This window comes from Tinamus guttatus, unplaced genomic scaffold (assembly GCF_059628265.1).
Source record: "Tinamus guttatus ecotype Peru unplaced genomic scaffold, ASM5962826v1 Tinamus_guttatus_pri_ptg000546l, whole genome shotgun sequence".
NCBI lineage: Eukaryota > Metazoa > Chordata > Aves > Tinamiformes > Tinamidae > Tinamus > Tinamus guttatus.
In genome coordinates this window covers 2,356,911-2,374,615 of record NW_028289080.1, presented here as the reverse complement: position 1 = coordinate 2,374,615, position 17,705 = coordinate 2,356,911, and the positions used below count along the sequence as shown (strand labels likewise).

Here is a 17,705-nt window from a genome sequence, read left to right as displayed (position 1 = left end):
GAACTAGCTCTTGGGAAGCGCCCTGCCCGCCGGGCACCCCGCGTGCCCAAGTGCTGCAATCCCTGAATCCCGGGGGGAAGCGGGGCCTGGGGCGCGCCCCGCGCAACCGGACGAACGGGGGCCTGGGCCGGGCGCAGCCCCGCGGGGCCGCTCGGGCGTCTTCCCCGCTCGCCTTGGCCGTCGGTGCTGCGGGGCCGGCGGGGCCGCCCCGTCCCCTCCGCTCCAGCCCCGTCCCGCCACCGTTGGGTTTTGCTCTGGGGTCTAACTCGCCTTCTCCTTTCTTAACGTATGTAAAACACTAATTCCTCCTCTTTTTTTTTTTTTAATTCCAGATGAACCAAAAAAAAAAAAAAAATAACCCTCCCCCCCGCTTTCTTCGCCGTGGGCCCCGGCCCCGGGAGGGGAGCGGGGTGCGGGGGTCCTGCTGTCGGTGTCCGATTCCTGTGCACACTCTTGTAACGCTTTTCCAACAAAAATGAGTTTTTTATATAAATAAAATTTTTAAAGCGTGCGGCTGTGTCCCTGTGTCCGGGGTGGAGGGGACGGGACGGGGGGACGGAGCCGGCCCCCTCCGCTCCATGCGGGCAACGCGAGGCGCGACGGGCCGCTTCCGGCCGGCGCTTCCGCCGCCGCGCGGCACGAACCACAACTCCCGGCAGGCACCGCGCAGGCACCGCCCCGGCGGAAGCGGAGGGGCGGGCCACGGCGCCCTGCCCCGCCCCCTTTGCGCCGGCCGCCATTTTGTCACCGACTTTCACCCGCCGCCCGACGGGGCGTTTTTTTTTTTTTTCTTAAAGGAGAAGCGACAGCAAAAAAAAAAAAGAAAAAAAAAAAAAAAAAAAAAAAAGGAGAGAAACGGCGCTCCCGCAGCCGCCGCGGAGCCCCGGTGGGACGGCGAGCGTCGGCGGCCGAGGGGCTGCCCCTGCCCGGCCTCACCCGCCGAGCGGCGGCACTCGGGGGGAGCCCGAGGGGCCAAGGCGGCGGTAGGAAGGCGGCGGCGAGGCCCGGCGGCGCCGCGGGGCTGGCGGCGGCGCGGGGCGGGCGGCGGCGGCGCGCGCGGAGCGGCCGTTGAACGGGGCCGGTTGCGGGGGGCGGCGGCGGGGGGGGGGGCGGCGGCGGGGACCGCGCGGGGTGGGGGGGGGCAGCGAGGGAGCGGGGAGGCGCGTGCGCGGAGCGGGCCGCGCGGAGCCGCCTCCTGATTGGCCGCGAGGAGGAGGCGGGCGCGCGGCGCTCAGCCCGCGCCGCCCATTGGGGCGCGCGGCGGAGGGGGCGGGGCCTAGGCCGCCCTCCCTGCGCCTGCCGCCCGCCCATTGGCGGGCGCCGGGCGGGGGCGGGGCGGCCCGCGGCGCCGCGTGAAGCCGGCCGCCCGCCGCTGATTGGCCGCGGCTGAGCCGGGGGGCGGGGCGCCGCGCCGCGGCGGCCCGGGGAAGGCGGGAGCAGCGCGGGGGGAGCAGCCGCCGCCGCCGCCCCGATGCCGGCGGGCGCGGAGCAGCCGGCGGGCGCTGCGGAGCAGCCGGCGCCCGCCGAGAGGCCGCCCTCGGGCCGCCGCCGCTGCCCGCCGCCCGCCGCCGAGGAGGCCGCGGGCAGCCGGGTGCTGCGGGGCGGCCGGGAGCGGGGCCGCGCCGCGGGGGGGGCCGCCGCAGCCGCCGCCGCCGCCGTTTCCCGCCGCCGCAAGGCCGAGTACCCCCGGCGCCGCCGCAGCAGCCCCGCGGCCCGCGCCGCTGAGCAGCCGCCCGCGCCGCCCGCCGCCAGGAAGGGCGCCCCCCGCGCCGGGTGAGTGTCCCGCGGGTCCCGCGGCCTCCCCTTCCCCGCCGGCTCTCCAGGGCCCTTCCTGCTTCCCCGGGAAGGCTTCTCCCCCCGCCAGGGAAGGGGGTCTGCACCGGGGTGTCGGGGCTCAGCCTGTCCCCCGCGGGTGGCATTGGGGTCCCTAGCGTCATTAGAAACCAATTCCTGCGTTATTCCTCACTGCTCTCTTCTCTCCTTTCACAGGTGTCCGGAGAAAGCTGCTGGGAAAGGTAAGAGCCGTGTTCCTTATCTGCGCTGCTGCCGTCTTCCTAAAACACTTCTCCGGCTTCTCCGCAGAGGCAGCTTCGCGTGGGAGCTGCCCTGTGGAGGCTGCTCCGTGACTTGCAGTTTCTTTCCGAGGTCCTTCCCTGCTAGCCGAGGGGCTCCTGAAAGCCTCCGTCGCGGCGCAGGGCCTCGAGGTGCGAGGGGGATGCGGGGAAACGAGAGCGTCCAAACACCGGCCTCGTTCTTGGCCGGTCTCTCTGTGTTTCTTAAGCCTCCAGCTGCTCCTTTCCCTGAAACTTGTTCTGAAACGCCCCCAAAAAAGAGGGGAGAAAATAAAACTAGGCTCTGTGTGGTGGTGGTTTGGGTCTGGCACTGGGGAGTCCTCGTAGAGGATAAAATAGCTGAGAACAGGGTTATACACCATGCAAACAGATTACCCTTTTCTTTGCTAGTGCTTTTTTGTTCTTACTTGCAGACGTTTGTGTGCGAAACGCGCAGGCAGCCTTTCTTATTTAGCCTTTTGCAGCTTTCAGACGTTGTTTCTCTGCTCTTGTAACTTTACTCCATTTGGGGATGGCAATCTGTTGCGTTTCGACCGGCAAAGTGGAGCTTTGCGAGCGGAAGCAGGTCGATTTCTTTATGATCAGTCTCACAGCTGAAGGGGGTCACACCAACCCTTGTGTGAAAGCTCCACTGGAAAATGGGGCAGTTTTATTCCAAAGACCGTCTGTTTTGGTTGAGTATCGGTAATTTTAACTGGGAACGTTGCCCTTCGGGCGCTGGACGGAGTCTGTGCGTGCTGCGGTTTGAGGGGGTCCTTAAAAATCGCCATGCTCCAGCCGTGCCCTTTAAGTGAGGGGAAATTGCATGCACAAGGAATGCTGTTGCTGGATGCCCAAATGTTCGGAAAACCGGGAAGGTGGCAAAGCCCGAGGCTGGAGCTGTGCAGAATAGTCCCGTCGCAGAGAGCCCTCGCGTCGTACCTCGTTATTGGCCGCCCCGAAGCTTCCCTAATGACTGCTTTTCCCCAGGAATTTGTCATTGTTTTGAAAGAGAAATGTCATTTCTTCAACCGAAACCTTCCAAGAACGCGCTGCGTTCGAGTAACTCGAATCGCTGCCATTTGTTTTGACTTTGGCGGAGGCTTTTTCCCTGCATCCCACGTGCAGCTTCACGGCCCTTCTCTGGAGGGAAAGCAAAGGCCTTCGGGACGTTTCCGCTAGAAGTTTTTCCCAGAGTTTTGATTTATGGCTGTGCTGTTATAAGGCATTAAACAGTGCATTTGTACCTGTCCTATAGGTGCTACCTTAAACGTGAGCCTCAGTCCAACAGTCTAATATTTCCAGCATCGACGTGGCTTAATAACGTATTTATTATCCCTTCCCATGAGTGTGCGCAGGTACTTTCCGAAAGTGCCTGTTGTGCTGCCTTAGCAAGGAGCTTTCCAATGTTTGGCAGTCGAGATTAAGGGAATTTCAGGCTTATAATGAAAGAGAAAAAAATTGCAACCTCCGCTTTTGTATGTTACCAAGTGGGAGAGGAGTATAGAAAGCGGCACGGGTCTCTCTTGCTGGCGTAACGCCCAAGCGCAGGAATATTCTGCTGCCACCAGCTTGGTTTTTTGGGCTGCAGAGGTTCCGGGCGCGAGCGGGTTCATCTGTGGCTGCCCAGAGGGTCCCCAACGAGGCCCTTGTTCGTGTCCCGGAGCGGTGCCCAGCGGCGCATGGCACCCCCGGCGCCAGCTCGCCGTGAAACGGCCTTTCATAAGGATCCGGATCCTCCCGACGGAGCCGCGTCCCGCGGCGGGACGCGAGGAGAGCGGCAGCACGGGGCTTGCCGTGTCCCCGCGGGGAGCGGGCGGCAGCCGTCGCATCCAGCGGCGGAAAAGAGCCAGGAACGCGCTGTGGGAGCCGTCCCACCTGCGCCTCGGGCCGTCCCGCGCGGACGAGGAAGCAGCAGGATGTCGGAAGCAGCAGGATGTCGTCCTGCACTCGCTTTTCCGGCCTCCTCGGGAGGGCAGGAGCCCGCCACAAAAACCGGAGCGAGCGGCTCCGGCCGGGTGTCAGGCGCGGGGTTGGCAGCGACCCTTCAAACGGAGGGTGTCCCGGAGGCCCTTCGTGTTCGGGCAGCAGCGACGTTCACGCTTAGGGGCTCGCGCCCTTCCCGGGAAGGAAACGGAAAGCGCGTCCCGTCTGGCCGCCTCGGGGCGCGCACAGCCGCGGCGAGCGCCGCGCTCTCGCCTGTTGCTACAGCCGGGCGCTCGCAGGTGTTGCCGCCCGGCGCTGCTCCGACCTTTGCGCCGGCGGCCGCTCCGCCTGCGCCGCGGGTGAGGTCCGGCGCCGCAGCCGTTAGGAGCAGTTGTAAAATCAGGCGCTCGTGCTTCTCCCGATGGGACCTTCTCGGCCGTCCAAAGGTGCCTGCCCTGGCGCTCGCGGCGTGCTAGGAAGCATTAAGATCTGCTGGATGCATCCCGAAGGAGAGGGAAAAGGAAAAGGAGGAACCGCGGGGAAGGCTTATGAACCACCTCCTTCTTGGGAAAAGGGAGCAAAGCTGCTGAAGTTGGTGCTGCCTTGGGCACAAAGCCTACCTAGGAAGGGGTCTCGTGTGTGCCGTAGGGTTTAGCCTTTAAAATATCCCTGAGAAGCCTCCCGTAAGTCTTATCCTCCAGAGGAATAAGCTCTTTCCAAGGGAAGTGGGAGGTGCTAACGCTGGCAGAACAGTGGTCGCTGGAAACTTGTGGAGAATGGTCCCAGGACATCTTTGGACGCTCGGATTGAGCGCTTGGAAAACCTGTGAACGTTCACACTTGAGCTGAAAAAAGCTCAGAAATGGCAGTTGGCGCTCAGAGCTGCAAAAACGGGGCAGCACCAAGCCCCAGGTGCGGGCGTGAGGGGTCAGCCCCGGTGCTGGTTTCACACCCAGCTCCTGCTGCCTCCCGACGGCTCCGTGGCCAAAACGGAGCATCGAGCGCGGCTGGCTGTTTGGGACGGGTTTACGGAGTATCGAAAGGCGCTTGGTTCATTAAGGGAATTATCTCCTAAGTCTTCATTAGGAAAAATGTCAGCTTGTTTTTTTTAAGTAGTTGCCTCTTGGAGGCAATGGGAAGCGTGAAGGGGTTTCAATGAAACTTGTCGGGATCGCAGAGGGTGCCGGTTTCCCTGCTCGGAGCCCCGAGGGAAGCTGTTCTCCTGAGAGCGCCGTGACTCACTGCCGGGGTTTCCGCTCGTTACCGTCGTTATTAACGAGGTTCCGTGGACGTTGCAGCTCCCAAGGAGGAAGAGGAGGAGGAGGAGGTCGCTGGCGTCCTCGGTTCCGCGGTCGCCGCCAGGCCCGGCCGGAGCTGGCGCAGCAGCAGGGCGGCCGCGCGCCAGCGGGACGCCGAGAACTCCCGCGCCTCCCGCTCCAAGACGGGCCCCCTGCAGCTCGTGTGCAAGTCGGAACCCAACACGGACCAGCTGGAATACGGTACGTGGCGCGGAGGAGCGCGGAGCCGGTCCGGGAGCCGGGGCAGGGGGCCGCTGCCCGTGGCCGCGGAGGCGTCGCGCGTCTTGGTCACGGGTCCCTTCTGCCAGCAGCCCCCCTGGCGCTGAGTGTCCCCAGAGGTATGTTGAGGCACAGGAGCTCGCTGCAGCCTGCACAGGCTGAAACCTAACGGTGGCTTTTCCTTTCAGAGGTCACAGAAGAGCATCAGTCTCCAGCTGGAATCAGGTAGGAAGCTCTGAGTTTGTGCTATTCCTTCCTCGGGCGCGTTTCAGGAAGGGGGATGAGGAAGGACTCTGCAACAGCGGCTTTCCCGCATGTTCTCGCAGTGCGGCTCACGCCGCTGCTCCACTGTCCTGTTCCTTTCTCCCGGCAGTGATGATGATGAGGAGATGCTCGTCAGCGAGGAAGAAGTTCCCTTCAAAGACGACCCGAGAGACGAAACCTACAAGCCCCACTTAGAAAAGTAGGCACGGGATCACGCACTGGCTGGGCTTTCAGAGCAAAGCAGCCGGGATAACCCGGTGCAACTAGTCCAACGCGAGGGCGCCGCAGCCCGGCCCCGCTCCCGCTGCAGCGTCGCGCTCCTGTCTTTGCAGGGAAGCTCCCAAGCAAAGGCGGAAAGCTGCCAAGGGGAAGGAGGAGAAGGAGAAGCAGAAAGAGATTAAGGTGGAGGTGAAAGAAGAGAGCGAGTTTCAGGAAGACGAAGAACCGCCGAGGAAGTGAGTGTGACGCTGCGAACGCTCGGCTTGGGGGTGTCTGTGGTGGTTCCCTCCTCCCTTTAAACAGGGAGGACGTTTTTTCTTGTGCTTCTAGGCCTGAAAGATAATAGGAAAGAACCTCTGTTTTTCCCAGTCCTGCTTCCTCCTCTCTTGCCCACGTTGGCAAGGAAAGTGAAAGCCCTGGGGGTTTAATTGGGCTTGAGCCGGGTTGTTCTGCACAGTGGGTTAAGTCACCCTGCGTGAGGGTGACAGGGTGAAAAAGCAGCTTTTGTGCTTTTTTTTTTTTTTTTTTTCTTCCTGTGAGAAATGAAAACAAATGGGGCTCCCTCTGCTGGCCCGTGATTTTTGGCAGCCTTTTCCAGTGTGATGCTCTTCCAAGCTGCAGCAGGGCAGATTTGCACTGGAGAAGCAGAAGGGCACGGATTCTGGGAGATGCTTTTTTCTTTTATTTTCCTCTGGAAAATTGTCTCTCTGGGGCTCAATGTTCTGTCGCTTGGATCAGATGCTACTTTTGCACATAAAATGCCCCTTCCTGAAGGCTTCACGTGAATTTTGAGTCGCTGTTTGGCTTGTCACTGCTGTGGCCTCCTCTGTTTCTGGGGGAAAAAAACGCCTCAGGAAATGGGAAGGGTCACGCACGCTACCCTGCGCACGGGTAGAAATGCACGGAGCATTTCTGTCTTAAACGTTGCTGTCCTCCAGATCCACTCGATTGATTTTTCTCAGCTATTGAAGCATTAGCTTTGTTAACGGTTGGCAGCAATGAATTACGGGGAGAGAAGGCCCCGTGCTGGTACGCAACGCAGTGTGACAGTGAAGGAGAACGTGTTCTCCCTCTGCACGCGTCCTCCCCTCGCGTTCCCTTTTGCTTTGAAAGGGGTAATATTTCCCTCTGAACGATAATGTGCTCCCGTTTCCCGACCCTGCCGGGTATCTTTGTAAAGAAGGTTCTTGGTTCTGTTTCTGTCGCCCTGCTGCAGGCGGGGAAGGAGGAGAAAGGACGACAAGAGCCCGAGGCTGCCCAAGAGGAGGTGAGTGAAGCCCCCTGCTCGTCCCTGGGATTAGAGGTAACATCTCGGAATAGCAGGGAGGCAGAAGAGAAGTGAGCAGGGGATTTCCTCAGCTCTGCTAAGAGCCTCGAGCAGAGCTGGGAGCCGAGGGGTCCCCGTCAGCACAGGGAATGTGGAGCAGCCACCCGTTGCTCTCCCACCGCTGCCGAGCTGCGCGCGGTCGTCGCGTGTCCTCCTGTGGATATTCCAGCTGATCTGGGCCGGTTTCCCTCCCGACTTCCTAGGAAGAAGCCTCCCATCCAGTACGTGCGCTGCGAGATGGAGGGCTGCGGCACCGTCCTGGCTCACCCGCGCTACCTGCAGGTTCGTGGCGGGCTCTGCCCCGTCGGGACGGGCACGTTGGCCACCTGCAACAAGGCAGCAAACCCTGCGCCGGCCCCGAGTGCTCCTTGGCACTGCGCCGCGCTTGCTTGGCTCGCTGTGAGCGCCCAGGCTCTGCGCCCTCGCGTTACCGTGGTCTCCTGTGAGATCCTAGAGCCCGGCCCGCCGCGCTGCTGTGCGTGACGGGGTGGCTTAACAACCTTCTCTCGTGCTCCCTTCTCTCTCCAGCATCACATAAAGTACCAGCACTTGCTGAAGAAGAAATATGTGTGTCCCCATCCCTCCTGCGGCCGGCTCTTCCGGCTCCAGAAGCAGCTCCTGCGCCACGCCAAGCACCACACAGGTACGGGCAGCGGGGGCCGTCGCGGGCACGGGGGGCCGCGGAGCCCCGCGGGCCGCGCGCCTCAGGCCTCCCTCGCCCCGCAGACCAGCGCGATTACATCTGCGAGTACTGCGCCCGCGCCTTCAAGAGCTCCCACAACCTGGCCGTGCACCGCATGATCCACACGGGCGAGAAGCCCTTGCAGTGAGTGCCTGCGCCTCGCTCCCCTCCTCGGGAGCGACCGCGGACGCGTTCGGGGCCGCGGCGGGAGCAGGGGCAGCCCTGGAGGTGGGGCTGGGACCTCTTCTTGGAGCGCCCGCTCGATGGAGCCTTGGAGCTGCCTCTTGTTCCTGCTGCTCCTCGAGGCAGTGTCTCCGGAGAGGCCTGGGAAGCGCGGCTAAGTCCCCTGCAGACACAGCTGGAAGGGCTGGCACGTGGCTGAAGTGCCATTTAGGGCGCCGTTGCCCTGGTTTTTCCTCCCGGCCTCCCGTGACCGCTCTCGTGTCGCCCTCGCGCAGGTGCGAGATCTGCGGCTTCACGTGCCGGCAGAAGGCGTCCCTCAACTGGCACATGAAGAAGCACGACGCCGACTCCTTCTACCAGTTCTCCTGCAACATCTGCGGCAAGAAGTTCGAGAAGAAGGACAGCGTCGTGGCGCACAAGGCCAAGAGCCACCCCGAGGTGCTCATCGCCGAAGCGCTGGCTGCCAACGCGGGCGCCCTCATCACCAGCACCGACATCCTGGGCGCCAATCCCGAGGCCATCGCGCCGCCCACCGACAGCCAGGGCCTCCCGCTGCTTCCCGACCCGCTGGGAAGCGGCGCTCCGGCCGAGTGCCTGCTGCTGAGCGCCGAGGGGCTGCCCAAGCCGTACTGCGGCGCGGGCGAGCGCGTGGGCATCGTGGCCGACGGCAAGCTCTTCGTGGGCAGCGGCAGCAGCGCCGGCGCCGAGGGGCTCGTGGTCAACACGGAGATCCTGGGCGCCACCACTGAGGTGCTCATCGAGGATTCGGACTCCGCCGGGCCCTAGCGGGCGGGCAGCCCCCGGTGCTGGGACAGGTCGGACTCTGTATTTAAAAAGAGAGGAGAGAGAGAGAGAGAAAACAAAAACACAAAAAAAAAAAACCACAGAAGGAGAAACTTGCTGAAAGAGAGAAAAGTTAAAACTTTGAAATACTAGTAAATAACAGAAGGGTCGGCCCGCTCCAGCGCGGATCACAGCGCAACCTCTGCCTCCCAACCACTTCTCCCTCCTGCCGCCCGCTCCGCGCCCCGGCGCAGGAAGGGGCCGGCGGAGCCGGAGCGAGCGGGGTCGGGCGCCGGATCCCTCCGGAGCACCGCGGCCCCCGGCTCTGCGCCCCGCGGCCTCCTCCTCGGGCCTCCCCTCCACGGTCCCCACTTGTTCTATGCACCGCGGCGCCCCGCTCCCCGCTCTCCCCGCGCGCCGGGGCTGCGCGGCCGCCTTGGCACTTTAGGCCACCCTCAACCCGTGCTGGTCCGGGCAGGGCGAGCGGCGACGAGATGGCCCCTCTCCGGAGCTCCCGGGAACGCCCTGAGATCGGTGGAGAGGCCTGGGGGCGCCGGCGGGCGAGGAGGAGCAGCCCGGCTCCACGACAGTGATTTGCACTTTGAACGCGTTTCGTTTTTTGTGTTGTGGTAACGAGATTCCTTATTTATTGATGAAAGGGTCGGTATTTTTTAGTTACGTTTTTGGGGAAGAGGGAGGGGGAAAAAAAAAAAAAGGAGAAAAAGGGGGTTGGGGCTGTTTCCCAGCCGGCTCCTTGGCACTAGGGAGTTGTAGGGAGCAAGTGGTGCCGCTGCCACTGGTGTCGGGACTTTGGGTCTTTTTGCCCAGTTCTGGGAAGCTTCTCGCAGAGACCTGGTGGCCTTGGATTCTTAGCGCTTTTTGGAAGAGGTGAAAAATAACCCGGGTGGGTTTTTTGGTTGGTTTGTTTTCTTTTGTTCGCTTGTTTTGATTTTCGGTGGGGTCGGCGCGGCTGGGACTGCAGCTGAAGGCTCAGCCGCGCGCGAGCGGCCTGCGCTGCAGGCTCCATCCGCGTACCGGGGCTTGGGAGAAGGGCAGGAAAACGGGAGATTTAAGTGAAAACTTTTTTTTTTTTTTAATGGAAAAAAAAACCTGCCTCTAGGCCCCCGCGCTATCCCTCGGTGCCGACCATGGCTCAAACCAGGCGGCTTCTGTGGGGTCGTCGTTATTTCCCCAACTTGTTGCCCCTTCGCTGTCCCCAGAACCTGTGTCGCAGCGGCGCGGGGCGCTCGGCCGGGCCCACAACACTAACACGAGCCCCTCGGGCTCCTACTGTCCCCAGGGTGGCAGCTCCAGCCGCGGCGGGGCCCCTTCCTGGCGCTCCCTGCACCCCCCCAGCCTCATTTTTATTTTTCCCCCCCTTTTTTTTTCTGGTTTCGTCTGTCCTCCAAGCAGAGCCCGCTCCAACCCCGGCGCAGGGGCGCCCGGTGCTGCCTCCCTTTCCCGCGACCGCCGCTCCTCCTCTCGCTGTCTCCTCCACTCGCATGCAGTTTGCTTCAATAAATTATTGTAGTAGTTTGCAATAAACTCCTTTTTGTATTTTTTCCTGTATTTTTTCCCCCCATTTTTCATTTCGTTTTTTCTCTTCCAGGGGAGGGAAAGGGCAAAAGGCTGGGTGTAAGAGGAGAATAAAGAGGCAACGGCGCTTCCCGCCTCCTGTTTTCTGTTAAGCTGGGTCCTGCCTAACCACAATAAATATTGGGAGGAAAAACTAAACATGCCCGAGGAGAGGAAAAAAAAAAAAAGTAGGGAAGAGGCTGCTGGTGCTCGGGGACCCCCTTGGGCTCCTCTTGGGGCTTTGGTTTGCGGGGTGAAACGTGGCCAGCCCTGCTGGGAAACCCAAATCCCGCAGCCTTGAGCAACTTCCCGGCGCCGGCCGCCCCTTCCCGCGCAGCCGCGACCCGGGCGCTCCCGTTGATCCCGGCGTGCGCGGGCGGGCGGAGGGGATTGCGGCGGCTGCTGATCCCGCTGGCTGCCGGGGAGGGAGGAGCGGGGCCGGGCGCCGCGTTTGGGCAAGCGCCGGGGAGAGCGACTCGTTCTGGGCCGGGCGACGCGCGCGGGACTTAGCACGCTAATCCGTCGCCGCTGATCCCAGAGGAGGGAATTTGCCGCTCCATGCCAGGCCCCGGGCACGGAAGAGGGGGAGAGCCGGGCCGGCTCCCGCCTGGAATGCACCAGCTCAGCACGGGCCGGGGCGCGGAGGCCGCTGCGTGAGCGCGCGGAGGCCATGGCGGCGGCCGCCCCCTCGGCCGCCCTGCGCCGCCGCGACCTCTGCAGCCGCGGCGCCCGCCTGGCCGCCCAGATGCGCGCGGACGTCGCCGACCTGCTGGAGGCCTACGTGAGTCCGGGGCGCACGGGGGCCGCCGCGCCGCCGCCCCGGCGCCTCCATTCATCCCTCCCTCCCTCGCCAGGCGGAGCGGCAGGGCCTGGACGCGGCGCTGGTAGCGGCCGCTCCGGCCGGGGTGCCGGCGGCGGCCGCGGAGCGCTGGGCCGAGCAGACGGAGCGGCAGCGGCTGCAGGCCAACGTGGCGGCCTACCGGGCCTTCCGCGAGCTGCTCGCTGAGATGCTGGAGGAGCAGCGGGAGCAGGGCGGGCCGGGCGCCCTGCGCGACGCCATGGCCGCCGTCCTGCTCCAGGTGTCGGCCTTCGCCTACCACCTCGAGGAGCTGCTGCAGCTGGAGGGCCGTGCGCCCGATGGCGGCGGCGACGATGGCAACGGCAGCGGCGACGACGGCGACGGCAGCGAGGACGAGGCCGCCCGCCCCGCCACCGCCACCAGCTCCCGCCTCGGCCTCTTCGAGAGGAAGCTGCGCGGCCTGGGCGTCCTGCGCGAGCTGGCGCGTTGGGCCGTGCGCTCGGCGCGTGACCTGCGCCTGCTCGCCAAGCCCGGTGCCGCCGAGAGCCCCTGAGCCAGCCCCTCGTGCCCCTCGCCGTGTCCCTCGCTGCCCTGCTGTGGGTTATTTCGGGGCTGGGAATGGCACGGGGGAATAAATAGCCTCGCGGGAGCTTTCCCAGCCGCTCGGGATTGTGTTTTCCTCTCTCTCTCCGTGTGGGTGTGGGAATAACTGGGCCGGGAGCTGCGGGTGCCGCGGGGCGCTCCCCCTTGATCTGCGCCTGCTGCACAAGCCCTGTTCCCAGCTGGAATTGCCCTGGAGCGCCGGCGTGCCTGTGGGGCGGAGGGTGTGGGGGAGGCCCCCGTGCTGCATGAGGTGACGGTGCCGAAGGCTGAAGGAGGCAGCGGGACAATTTCCTCCCCCTGGAGACCTGGACAGCGGGAAACCATGATCCAAACTCGTCCCGATTCCTGTTTCTGGTGGGGAAAGTGCCGCGCGGTGACACCGCAGGCAGCCTCCGGGTGGCCGGCAGCAGCGGTGGCCTTTGCTTGGGGCACCCGGAAGGGACGCGATGGGCCCTCCGAGGAGCGGCTCCCAAGCCGTGAGCCGGGAAGCGGCCGCGACCCTCCAACCTGGAGGAGATGCCGGCTTTTAACGGGAGAGGCGGAAGAAGTCAGCTCGCGGTCACGAGCCCCGTGATGTCGCATTTTGGAGGAAAACGGGGAAAAATTACCCCGCGATCCCAGCGCGCTTCCACCCGCGAGCGCCCTCGGGGGCCTCCCGCGGCGGCCGCGACCTGGCCCCCTCCCCGCACCCGCCGCGATGGTTCGGTCCGGACCCCCCCAAAACTTGGCGGGGTGGCTCAGCCCGCGCGGGTGACGTCAGAGGGGGCGTGCCGGGGGCGCGCGCGCGGGTGCACGCGCGTGTCGGTACGCGCGAGCGGGCGGGCGCGCGCGCGGGGCCGGCGCGGGGCGCGCGGGGCTCGGGAGCGGAGCGCGGCGGCCGCGCCATGGGCAGCCCCCGCCCGGTGCCGCGGGGCGCCGCGCCGCCCGGGTGAGGCTCCGCGCCGCGCCCAGGGGAACGCAGAAAAAAAGGCAGAAAAGAAGGAAAAAAAGGGAAGAAAAAAAAAAAAATCCTGGGAGCGGGGATGCCGGCGGCGCGCGGGCGGCGGGGCGCCTGAAGGCGGCTTGGGGACGGCCATGCTGCTGGCCTCGGCTGCCGTGGTGTGGGAATGGCTGAACGAGCACGGGCGCTGGCGGCCCTACGGGCCGGCCGTGAGCCACCACATCGAGGCGGTGGCCCGCGCGGGGCCGCGCGCCGGCGGCAGCGTCGTGCTGGGCCAGGCCGACAGCCGCCTGGCGCCCTACATCATCGACCTGCACTCCATGCACCAGTTCCGCCAGGACACGGGTGAGTGGCGCCCCGCGGCCCCCTCGCTGCGCCCGCCGCGCGCCGGGTGGCCCTCAGTGGCTATTGTCCCCTGGGCTGAATGGCGGCAGCGCCTTTCCCACGGCAGCCCCCGCCAGATGCCGCATGCCGGCGCGGGCCCCTTCCCCGCCTGGAATAAATTACGGCGTGTCCGCCCTCCTCCTCCCCACGACCCGTGTCCCGGCAGGCACCATCCGCCCGGTGCGGCGCAGCTACTACGACCCGTCGTCGGCGCCGGGCAAAGGCGTCGTGTGGGAGTGGGAGAACGACAGCGGCTCCTGGACACCCTACGACATGGACGTGGGCATCACCATCCAGCGCGCCTACGAGAAGCAGCACCCCTGGGTGGACCTGAGCGCCATCGGCTTCTGCTACGTCATCGACTTCGCCACCATGGGCCAGATCAACCGGCAGACCCGGCGCAAGCGCCGCGTCCGCCGCCGCCTTGACATGATCTACCCGCTCGTGTCGGGCGCCCTGCCCAAGTCGCAGTCGTGGCCGGCCAGCCCCGGTGCTGCCGCCGCCGCCGCCGGCGCGCCGCCCGCGCCCGCCTGCACGTGTCCCCAGTGCCTCCTGGTGCGCAGCGTCAAGGCGGCGGCGGCGACGGGCGGCCCTGCGGCCCCGCCACAGCGCCGGGCAGCCCCCGGTGCCACCCCGGGCCCCGCGGCGCCCCACAGCACGGCTGGGCCGCCCGGTGCCCTGCAGGCGCTCGCGGCCCAAGGCGGCCGGCGGCAGGCGGCCAGCGCGCCGGCCCTGAGCGCTGGCGGCGGGGCGGGCGATGGCAAGGGGCCGCCGCGCCAGGGCCTCGGCACCCTCAACCGCAGCCACCTGCAGCGCTTGGCCATCGCCCAGTCCCGCGTGCTCATTGCGTCCGGGTGAGTGCGAGCGAGAGGGCAGCGCCGGGAGAGCGCGGGGTCCCTGTCTCGTCCTCCCTAGGGCCCCACGGCGGGGCCGGGGCGGAGGGGCGGCGCGCGGCCGCCTCCTGCATCGCAATGAGGACGTTCGGCCGGGGCTGCTCGTTGTGCTGGCGGTGGCAGAAGTTGGGCGGCTCATCCCGCGGGGCCTCCAGAAAAGCTATTCAGGCCCCGGTGAAGGAATCCCCCCGCCGCCCCCCCGGCCCCGGGAGTCACTTTGTGTTTTGGAGAAGGGGCGGAGGGGAGAGGCCGGGGGCACCGGTTAATCAGCCCGTTTCTCCCCTTTGTCTGGCTCTCCCGGCCGCCTTCTGTCGCCGCCTGGCCCCTTCCCTTCTCCATCCTCCCCCCTTCCCCCTGACCCCGCTGGGAAACTTTCCCATGGACCAGAGGCGCGGGGCAGCCGCGGGGGTTGGAGGAAGCAGCCGCGGCGACGTGGCTGCGCCGAGGGAAAAGGGAGGAGGGGGGCAAAGAAAAGCGAGCGGCGACAAAAAGAGGCTGTGAATAGTTTGGAGACGCAGGCGGGGGTTTCTAAAGAGCCAAGGAAAGAAAAGGCTTTTATTTTTGTGAGGGGGGGGTGCATGGCGCTAGATTAGGGAATTCTCCCTTTCCCCGTCTGTCGCTCGGGCAACTATTGTGCGGGCACCGGCCCGTCCTGCCCTCGGCCCCGGCCCCCCGGCGCGTGACCCCGGCTGGGGAGGGGGCTTTTCCGCGCCGAGTCCTGCCCTCGATCGCACGGGGCTTTTTCCCACCCCCTCGCTTGGGATTTGTGCCGGGAAGAGCCGTCACCGCCGCCTCCTGCTCTGCGCAGGGTTCCCACGGTGCCCGTGAAGAACCTCACCGGCTCCAGCCCCGTGAACCCGGCGCTGGCAGGTGAGGCCTGGGGGCGCCCGGCGCTCCGGACGCCGGGAGGACGTCCCGGCAGCGGGAGCTGAGCTCGGCGCGTGTCCCCTCTCGCTCGCAGGCATCACGGGCATCCTGATGAGCGCTGCGGGGCTGCCCGTGTGCCTCACGCGGCCCCCCAAGCTGGTGCTGCACCCGCCGCCCGTCAGCAAGAGCGACATCCAGGCCATCCCCGGCATCTCCCACAGCTGCCGCAAGACCACCAAGAAGCAGGCCAAGAAGGGTGAGCGCCGCGGCACCCTCCCCGGCTCCCCGCTCCCCACGTGTCGCGCCCGCCGACACTGCCCTGTCTTCCCTGCCGCAGGCAAAACCCCGGAGGAAGTCCTCAAAAAATACCTGCAGAAGGTGCGGCACCCCCCGGATGAGGTGAGGGCAGCGCCCACGGTCCCCCCTGGAGCTCGGGGGCATCCCAGCGCTTGCCAGGATTCCCGGGATTTTTGCCTAAGCCTTGCTCGCCCTGCCGATTCCCCGTGCCAGGACTGCACCATCTGCATGGAGCGGCTCGCGGCGCCCTCGGGCTACAAGGGCCCCCAGCCGGCCGTCAAGCCCGACCTGGTGGGCAAGCTGGCCAAGTGCGGGCACGTCTTCCACCTCCACTGCCTGGTCGCCATGTACAACAACGGCAACAAGGTGGGTGCCCCGCGTGCCCCAAACTGCCTCTGGCGACGGGTCCGCGTCCCCTTTCGGGGCCTGTCATGGGGAGCGTGGCCGGGAGTGCCGTGTCAGGAGCCTGAGTTGCACAAGCTTGTTTTTTTTTTTTTTTTTCCTATATATATGTATTTTAACCTGTATTTAAATAGTTTTACGCTCTTGACTCCGCTCCCGCGCCTGGCAGCGGTGACCTTTGCTCGGGGCGTTGCAGCGGTGCTGCCCGCTCCGCATCCCATGTTTGCCCTCGCCAAGGGCGTTTTGAACCCTTGGCAAACAGACCTTTGGCTTTGGATGCCAAGAGGGAAACGGGCCGTGTGGTGGGGATTTCTATTATTTGCAAAACAAAAAACCAAAATGATGGTTTCCTCTATTTGCAAAGAAAAACAAAATAAACACTGTGAGGAAAGTGGTGGGACGGATGAGGAAGAGAAATTTGAGCCTTGGGTGTTTGGTTAAAGCCGGTTCGCAGCAGCGCCTTCTGCCCACCCTCCCCGCCGCTTGCTGCATGGGTTGGAAATGAGCGTGTTTTTGTGACAGAAATGATGTCCAGCACTGCGTGGGGACAGAGTGCCCCACGCTGGCAGGCTGGCTTGGGCCGGAGGCAATGCTGGGGAATCCTGATCTCCCATTTTCCCCCTCTTTTCTTCCCTCCCCACCCGCTCCCAGGACGGGAGCCTGCAGTGTCCGACCTGCAAAACCATCTACGGGGTGAAGACCGGGACTCAGCCGCCGGGGAAGATGGAGTTCCACCTCATCCCGCACGCGCTGCCCGGCCATGCTGACTGCAAAACCATCCGCATCATCTACAACATCCCGCCGGGGGTGCAGGTGGGCGCCGGCGGCGGACCCACGTCACAGCCCTGGCGGCCCTAAGAGCCATCCCAGAGCGTAGCTGCTCCGGGAGGAAGCGGGGGGACCTTGCTTTGCGCACGGAGCGTTTCTGGCTTCCAAAGCTCTTAATTTCTCTTCCGCTTTGCCCGCTGCAGGGCCCGGAGCATCCGAACCCCGGGAAGAACTTCACCGCCCGCGGCTTCCCGCGACACTGTTACCTGCCAGACAGCGAGAAGGGCAGGAAGGTGAGCGGGGCTCCCGGGGTGCCGGGGGCTGCTTCCTCCTTGCCTGTGCTGGGATGCAGAGGTTGGAGCTTCAGGGGATTCATAGGCAGCCTGGGAGGACTTGGGATTCAATAGGAATAGCCTGTGTCCGGCTCCCCGGGCGCTGGGCTTGGGCCCCCTGCGATCAGCACGTGTTGACCGCGCGGCCTGTCCCGTCTGCTGTCCCCGCAGGTACTGAAGCTGCTGCTGGTGGCCTGGGACCGGCGCTTGATTTTTGCCATCGGCACCTCGAGCACCACGGGCGAGTCGGACACCGTGATCTGGAACGAGATCCACCACAAGACTGAGTTCGGCTCCAACCTCACCGGCCACGGCTACCCCGACGGCAACTACCTGGACAACGTGCTGGCCGAGCTCGCGGTGCAGGGCATCACCGAGGAGAGCTTAGCCCAGGAGAAGGACTGAGACTGTGCTGGGGAGGTGAGGAAAGGGGCCGACGGCCCTGGGTACCTGCCTCTGCCTCCCCGTGTCCGGGCTCTCTGCCTCCTCTCCTGTCCCACCGGATGCTGCTCCGAGGGCAGAGCTGTCGGAGAAGCCGGGCTGGAGCTGCGCATGGAGGAGCTGGAGAGCTTCTGGCCCTGGCGCTCGGTCCGTGGGAGCAGCCCCGCGCTGGGGCCTGCGGGGGACACGGGAGAAGGTCTTTTTGGACAACCCCTTCCCTTCCCTGGAGTTTGGGGTGGCCGTGAGCTCCAGGAGGGCGAGTGAAGGGCCCAAGTCTGGGAATGGCCTCCTTGGCGGCAGTGAGGGAGCTGTCTGGCCCCATGGAGCCAGTGTCAGTGTCCCAGGAGCCACGAGGATTCGAACCAGCCCCGGCGTCTCATCCGTGTGTCAGCATCCGCCACTGTCGCGCCAGGAGCCGGAGCGGCGCTGGGGCCAGGCCAGCCCCGTCCTGTC

The 17,705-nt window shown here is 65.0% G+C and overlaps 3 protein-coding genes across 3 annotated transcripts; all 3 read left to right on the top strand.

Moving 5' to 3' along the window:
- The first annotated feature begins 2,840 nt into the window (after positions 1-2,840).
- ZFP91 (ZFP91 zinc finger protein, atypical E3 ubiquitin ligase) lies at positions 2,841-9,011 on the top strand. The gene is made up of 10 exons (XM_088534247.1): positions 2,841-2,862; positions 5,257-5,475; positions 5,682-5,718; positions 5,867-5,956; positions 6,090-6,212; positions 7,193-7,243; positions 7,507-7,585; positions 7,832-7,946; positions 8,030-8,129; positions 8,444-9,011. The coding sequence occupies exons 1-10, from the start codon at positions 2,841-2,843 to the stop codon at positions 8,952-8,954; spliced, it is 1,347 nt and encodes a 448-aa protein (XP_088390373.1). The 3' UTR covers positions 8,955-9,011.
- A 2,185-nt stretch (positions 9,012-11,196) lies between these two features.
- Positions 11,197-11,878, top strand: CNTF (ciliary neurotrophic factor). The gene is made up of 2 exons (XM_088534246.1): positions 11,197-11,307; positions 11,381-11,878. Exons 1-2 carry the CDS (start codon positions 11,197-11,199, stop codon positions 11,876-11,878), a joined length of 609 nt encoding a protein of 202 aa, XP_088390372.1.
- Positions 11,879-12,990: 1,112 nt separating this feature from the next.
- Positions 12,991-17,226, top strand: DTX4 (deltex E3 ubiquitin ligase 4). Its single transcript, XM_088534172.1, has 9 exons — positions 12,991-13,213; positions 13,419-14,106; positions 14,954-15,015; positions 15,107-15,268; positions 15,350-15,411; positions 15,523-15,675; positions 16,363-16,524; positions 16,683-16,772; positions 16,983-17,226. The coding sequence occupies exons 1-9, from the start codon at positions 13,003-13,005 to the stop codon at positions 17,214-17,216; spliced, it is 1,824 nt and encodes a 607-aa protein (XP_088390298.1). The 5' UTR covers positions 12,991-13,002; the 3' UTR covers positions 17,217-17,226.
- The last annotated feature ends 479 nt before the right edge of the window (positions 17,227-17,705 follow it).

Excerpts from the sequence above, each read along its gene's own strand:
- ZFP91 (XM_088534247.1), top strand. The coding sequence starts at position 2,841 with ATGCTCCAGCCGTGCCCTTTAA. Across the intron at positions 2,863-5,256 it reads GCTCCAGCCGTGCCCTTTAA|GTTCCGTGGACGTTGCAGCT; the intron begins GTGAGGGGAAAT and ends GTTATTAACGAG. Across the intron at positions 7,586-7,831 it reads CTCACCCGCGCTACCTGCAG|CATCACATAAAGTACCAGCA; the intron begins GTTCGTGGCGGG and ends TTCTCTCTCCAG.
- CNTF (XM_088534246.1), top strand. The coding sequence starts at position 11,197 with ATGGCGGCGGCCGCCCCCTCGGCCGCCCTGCGCCGCCGCGACCTCTGC. Across the intron at positions 11,308-11,380 it reads CCGACCTGCTGGAGGCCTAC|GCGGAGCGGCAGGGCCTGGA; the intron begins GTGAGTCCGGGG and ends CTCCCTCGCCAG.
- DTX4 (XM_088534172.1), top strand. The coding sequence starts at position 13,003 with ATGCTGCTGGCCTCGGCTGCCGTGGTGTGGGAATGGCTGAACGAGCAC. Across the intron at positions 15,269-15,349 it reads CAAGAAGCAGGCCAAGAAGG|GCAAAACCCCGGAGGAAGTC; the intron begins GTGAGCGCCGCG and ends TCCCTGCCGCAG. Across the intron at positions 16,525-16,682 it reads ACATCCCGCCGGGGGTGCAG|GGCCCGGAGCATCCGAACCC; the intron begins GTGGGCGCCGGC and ends TGCCCGCTGCAG.